Consider the following 6,280-nt stretch of genomic DNA (forward strand, 5'->3'; position numbering starts at 1 on the left):
GGGAAAAAGGGGGGAAGGGGAAAAAGAGGAGGACAATGGGGAAAAAGGGGGGAAGGGGAAAAAAGAGGAGGACAATGGGAAAAAAAGAGGAGGGGAAAGGGGAAAAAAGAGGAAAGGGAGAAAAGGGGGAAAGAGGAAAAAAAAAGGAGAAGGGGGAAAAAATGAAGAGGAGGGAAAAAAGTGGGAAGGGGGAAAAAAAGGGAAAAGGCACAGGGAAAAGTCTCTCCAAGCCCACCCAGAGCACTCCCACCAAAGGAGCTGGAGCAAACCCAGGTGGGATCTTTACTTAACTCTCCGTGAAAAACTGGGAATTCTGAAGTAGGAGGCTGGGGCCTTGCTGGAGCAGCTCCGCTCCCGGCCCCTCTCCACAGCTTCCCTGGCCTGGAACTGGGCACACACATCCCAAAAGAGAGAGGAGGAAGGAGCCACCATTCCCAAGGGAATCCATGCCCACTTACTGCCTCGGTGTAGGCCTCACTGTTCTGCTCCTCGTGGGCTTCCAGCAGTTTCTAGGAAAAACACCAGGAAAAATGAGGAAAGGCTCTGTCAGTGCATGTTCCCACTCCGGCACCTCATCCCACATCTCCCATGGAAAACACCCAGGTCAGGGCCAAACCCAGGGCACAGCGAGGCTGATGTCCTCTAAAATGTTGGGAAAAGTGAGAAAAATCGTGGAAAAGTGCAAAAGAGCACCCTGGTGTACTCACTTTCAATAGCTTGCATTCCCGGGAATCTGTGAACGCCGGGAACATTTCTTCGTATTTCTCCAGCGCGAGCTGGAAGAGAGAAGAGAACCCTTCACACACAATTCCTGGGGATTTTTTTAAGGATTTGCCTTCCCATCCTCAAACCTGGGAAAGTTATCCACCAGAATTCCAACGGGACACTGTGGTGGGTCGAGATTCCACCCGTGTGACAGCCACACAAATCCCTGAGGAGGAGGGGTCAGGGGTTTTGGGATGAGGGCTGTGAGCCCACTGAGCTCCTCCCAGGCAGCCCAGGGTCATGAGGGGGGATCAGGAATTCTGGGATAACCAACCTTGGCATTCAGCTCGTCCACGATGAAGTGGCAAAGGGCGGCTTTGAAGAAATATTCCTTGGCGCTGTACTTGAGCAGGGGGTTATCCATCGTGTTTGTTCCCACCTGGACAAAAAAAAAAACATGGAAAAGGGGTTGGGAAAGGAAAGCCTGGATTAAAAACAAGGCAGCCAATTAAAATTCCACCCAGAATTTCCACACAGAAAAAATGCTCGTGGTTGTTGGGAATCAGGGAGGCTTTAACTCATCCCAAGGGAAGTCAGATCCCACCAGGCTGGGGGGGGATTTATCCTGGCTGAGGAGGAGAGGGGAAAACAAGTCCTGCTGCAGTATAAACCCTCTGGAAGCACGGAGGCAGCACTGTGGGTATTCCCAGGTAAATATCCCACACAAAGGCAGAGCTGATAAATCTGGGGGGGGAATTTTCTGCTGAATGGAGTAATAGATATGATCCAAAGCGGAATTTTTACAGCCTTCTCCCAGCCTTTTGCTGGATACAACAGCAAAAACGGTGGATGTGACCCCTGGGGACACGGGGTGGGGGAACAGTTGCACCCCGATCTCAGAGGGCTTTCCCAGCCTAAACAATTCCATGGATTCCAGGCCTTGGCAACTTCGCGAGCCCAGCCCAGCGAGCCCCTTTCCCTCGGGAAGAGGTTTTGTATCCCACGGGATGGAGCAGCTGCTCCTCACCTGCTCGTAGATCTCGATGGCCTTCTGGTACTGCTCCAGCTGCGCTGCGTAGGCTGCCACCTTCAGCAGACACTTGTTGGCTGAGCTGCAAATCCACATCCTAAAAATCATGCCCTGTGTCCCGGGAATACACCGGCCCATGTCCCACCCCCTCCACGCAGAGAAAACTGGGAGCCAACAGCTGGGATTTAGAGGAATTCCCTTTGTAACAGCCCCAGTTAAGACCACGTTGGCTCTAGGATGTCCGGGATGGATCCCTGCTCCAGCCCTTCCCGCCGATCCCGAGCACTTGCCTGTTGGACTCCTCTCCTTTGTAATAATCCGCAGCCTGTTCGTAGTGAGCGATGGCCTGGGGATAGAAACACTAGGATCAATATTCCTGGATCAATCCTTCTGGGATCAATCACTCCTCAAATGGCAGGGCTGCGCCTGGAGAGGCAGCACTGGCACTCATGGGGATAAATGGGATCCGGCAGAGCAGAGCTCAGGAAGCAAATCATTCCCCAGAAAATAACACCTAAATCCCACCGACTTTTATCCTGCAAACTTCCAGCAGGAGATCCACAGTGGGATTCCTGCTCAGGGAGCTTGGGAATGGCAGTGAGGGAGTCAGTGCTCCACTGTGGGCTGGAAGTGACAGAAACAGCTCTAAAACTGCCCCAATGACACTCCCAAAGCACTTTTCCAACGGGAAACACCATCTCAGTCACGTGGATTCCCACCGGAGCATTCCGCCGGCGCCACTCGGCACAGGAGAGGCTTGGGATTGCTCCGGGCTGGGAAAACCACTGAGTCCAAGCCATGGCCGGACTGCACCTATGTGAGGAATCCCAGTGCCAGACGCTGGGAATTATTGGCAAGGAAATCACACAGTCACGGAATGGTTTGGGTCAGAAGGGATTAAAGACGAGCCACGGGCAGGGACATCTCCTGCTATCCCAGGTCGCTCCCGGAGGATTGGACATCCCTGGACGCTTCCAGGGACGGAGAATCCATGAGTTTCTCGGGGAAGGCTGTGCCAGGGCCTCCCCACTCCCCAAGGTGGGGAGTCAGATCCTCACCTTCTCAATGTCGACCAGCTCGGCCTCGTAGATCTCGGCGATGGTGATGTGGTGCTTGGCGGCGATGGTGAAGCGTCCCTAGGGCAGGGAGGGGGAGGGAAAAGGCAGGGAAGGGAGGGAAGGGGCTGTGAGGCGGGATCACCTGCGAGGCAGCCCCTCGGGGCGCCCGGGGTGCCCTTACCATGTCGGTGTAGATGTCGATGGCCGCGTTTAGGCAGTTGATGGCCTCTGCAGCGTGTGCGGAGAGACAACAGCGTCAGCCGGCCCCGCCCGCGCCCCCCCATCCCGGCCGGAGCGTTCCCTGCGCTCCAGCCTCTCCAAGGAACACCTACTCACCCGCCTGGGACGACACACCTCGTGTCTGCAACCCCAAACCCACGGCTGGGCCCACCCCCAGCACCCCCATCCACTCCAGAACCCGAAGAGAGAGACCCTCACACTCACACCGGGAGGAGGGATTGGGAAAACAGGAGAGATGGGGATGTAGGAAATGGGAGGGGGGGGGTGTCCATCCCTCAGTGAGGGTGCAAGAGATGGGAAGGGGGGGGCAGGAACTGGGGAATGGTGGATACAGGAGCTGGGAAGGGGAGGCAGGAGATGGGAAAGGTGGGGGATACAGGAGTTGGGGGGGGTTGCAGGAATTAGGGGTCTGCAATTCCCAAGGGGAACGCTCCAATGCTGGGATGGGCCAGCTACAAACAACCTGGATTCAAAGCATCGATCCTGGGGCTGCCATTTCCTTGGGAATTCAGGGGGTTTACTGCTATAAAAGGGTTTTACCCACCCCGGGTTTGTTCCATCGGCCCCCCAGCAGAGGAAAACAGGGATAATGCTGCTGGGGAGGTGGGGGGTTTGCTTCCACACCCTGAGCTAGGGAAAGGGGGATCGGAGCCCTTCCCAAAAAGCACAAACCCTGCTCTTTGCAACCAGGTTTAAGGAATCCCAGATCCTTTATTCTCACCCCATCAGAGGTCAGGAGCGGGGAAAGCCCCGGGGACAAGGCAGGGATCCCACTGGGATCCAGCCCAGCAACCCGCCTGAAGCATTCCAAGAAGCCACTATTTCCCTCAAGACAAGCCAAACCAGGATGGAAACTGCCGAGGGGCAGCACTTCCCAGCCAACACGGCATCCCAAACCCCGGCACAGCTCTGGCACAGCCAAGAGGAGACGCCAGGACCCGCCTGCATCATCCCAAAGCCTCTTCCAGAGAAGCAGGAGTGCTCCTCCGCTGCCACTGAGCGCTCGGCTGGGAACAATCCCGGATTCCACTCCCGGATTCCGCTCCCTTACCTTGCGGATCCGCTTTTTTGTAGGCGTTCCCGGCATCCACGAAGCTGGTGGCCGAGTCGTGCTTGCTCTGGAGCTGCATGTGGAGCTTGGCTGCCTGGCAGAAGGCGTTTCCTGCCGCTGGGAGAGAAGGGACAGGGATCCTGTGAACCCCTGGAATGAGCGGGATCACCCCTCTTCCAGGACCCGGGGTGTGGGGTGTTTGGGAATGTGGGCTTCCCAGCAGGATTACCAGCTTAAAATTCATTGAAGATCCTTCAGGATGCCCACCCTCCCAGTATTTAAACAGGAGGAATTGCAGGGGCGTAGAGCCCATTCCCCACGGGAACAGCCTGGGATAACTCACAGGAAGGCGTTCGGGCCCTCGCGGCTCATCCCGGGATGAGGGAACCCCCCCACACGCAGGGATTGGACTCACCACTCCAGTTTTTGGCGATCTTGAACATATTGGCAGCCCTGGTGTACATCTCACAGGCCTCCTCCACACGGGTGTTGCCCCTGGAATTCAGTGGGAATATCCCTTGAGGGACAGGGACAGGAAGGAACTCCGGCCCCGGAGGGGAAATCGGGATTGGGAGATTCGGCCCCTCTGGGCTCAATGAGGCCGATCCCCCCCCTCATGTTAAAATGTGCTGCTGGGAGGGGAATCCTGGATTTGGGGTCTCTCCCCAAATTCCAAGATGCCAGACAGAGGAGGTCAATATTCCTGTTAAGGAAATGCAGATTTTGTCCCGGAATCCCGGAGAAGAGAAGGCTCAGGGGGAACCTTATGACAACTCCCTGACAGGAGGGTGGAGCCAGGTGGGAGGCTCTGCTCCCAGGGAACAATCCCAGAATCCTTAAGGTGGGAAAATCCCCCTGAGAACACCAAGTCCAACATCCCAAAGCCCCCCAAACCCCCATCCCCAAGTGCCAAATCCACCCGGCTCTTAAATCTCTTCACGCCCCAGCTCACAACGTGGATTATTTCCTTTTTTTCCATCCCTTGGGAATCCTGGCCTTTTTTTTTCCCCTCCCTCCCTCCCTCCCTCCCTCTGGCAGCCGACCACGGTTCGTTTCGAAGCACAGGCGGGATTTTTGGATCATTCCTTGCCCTTGAAAGCTGCCTCTGGAATGAGCCAAAGCCAAGGGAGGCGGTGCCAGGTAACGCTACACCAGCAAGGCCTCCAAAACCCAGCCTTTTTAACCCCCAAAAAAATAAAAACAAAGGAACAAAAACACTTATGCAAAGGGAACGGGGCAATTCCAGGAAGAGCTGGGGTGTGGAGAAGGTGTTTGCCTGGACACTGGGAGGCCTGGACACGCCGTTTCCCGGGAAAAGATGCCAAGAGCCGAGTCACCCCCCGCCACCTTTCCCTCCTCTTTTAATTTTTTCCTGCGTCTATTTTTAGCCGTGAAAATTAAAAATTCTCCCTCTCGAAATCTCTGCCGGTTCGCTCCAAGGATTTTCAGGAATTTGCCGCCCGGATTATGCCCCCGGAGCGGGCCCTGCCTGATTAATCTGCCGGGAGGCCGGGCCGGAATTTCTATTTAAAACTTGTGGTTTCAGGGGCTGCGGCAGCTGATTTTTCCAGGCCCACGGATAGAAACGGTCGAGGCCTTCACGGAGCATCGCTCCAGGAATGCTCTTTCCTTAAAATCCCAGATGGAGGTGGCCAAACCCACCACCCTGCTGCCAGGAATAGCGCCGGGAGCAGGGAAAAGGCGGCTCTGCCATTTTCTCCGGCCGCAGCAGCCGGAGCAGAGCCGGTGCCACCCGGGATTTTGGGAGAGCCCGGCCTCGCCGGGGTGAATCCCGGTGACGTGGTGGCCGGGAGATGATTCCCCCCGGGATAAAGCCGGGATGAGCAGGAGCCGGATGCAGGGATGAGGGTCAGGAGCTGCAGAGGTCGAGAGAGCTCAGCACATCCCTGTGTCCATGGGCAGGAGGGGCTGCTCCGGGGGGGATTGGAGAGGGATGGGGGAGCTGCTGGATCAGCCCTGCTCCGTGAGACCCTCACACCCACACCGGCGGGAGGGATTGGGAAAACGGGAGAGATGGGGATGTAGGAAATGGGAGGGGAGGTGTCCATCCCTCAGCGAGGGTGCAAGAGATGGGAAGGGGGGAAGCAGGAACTGGGGAATGGTGGATACAGGAGCTGGGAAGGGGAGGCAGGAGATGGGAAAGGTGGGGGATAGAGGAGATGGGAAGGGGAGGCA

The 6,280-nt window shown here is 56.5% G+C and overlaps 1 protein-coding gene across 1 annotated transcript in view; it reads right to left on the minus strand.

The window, feature by feature from the left end:
- Nucleotides 1-6,280, minus strand: part of NAPB (NSF attachment protein beta) — a 10,088-nt gene that overhangs the window by 3,013 nt on the left and 795 nt on the right. Inside the window, exons 2-10 of the mRNA XM_017837420.1 lie at nt 4,500-4,579; nt 4,085-4,201; nt 2,975-3,021; nt 2,794-2,871; nt 2,026-2,081; nt 1,733-1,817; nt 1,040-1,144; nt 708-776; nt 459-509 (exon numbers count right to left, since the gene is read on the minus strand). Of these exons, the coding sequence (XP_017692909.1) occupies nt 459-509; nt 708-776; nt 1,040-1,144; nt 1,733-1,817; nt 2,026-2,081; nt 2,794-2,871; nt 2,975-3,021; nt 4,085-4,201; nt 4,500-4,579 (688 nt within the window). The remainder of the gene's footprint in view (nt 1-458; nt 510-707; nt 777-1,039; nt 1,145-1,732; nt 1,818-2,025; nt 2,082-2,793; nt 2,872-2,974; nt 3,022-4,084; nt 4,202-4,499; nt 4,580-6,280) is intronic.

Source organism: Lepidothrix coronata, unplaced genomic scaffold (genome assembly GCF_001604755.1).
Source record: "Lepidothrix coronata isolate B3197 unplaced genomic scaffold, Lepidothrix_coronata-1.0 Scaffold304, whole genome shotgun sequence".
Lineage (NCBI taxonomy): Eukaryota > Metazoa > Chordata > Aves > Passeriformes > Pipridae > Lepidothrix > Lepidothrix coronata.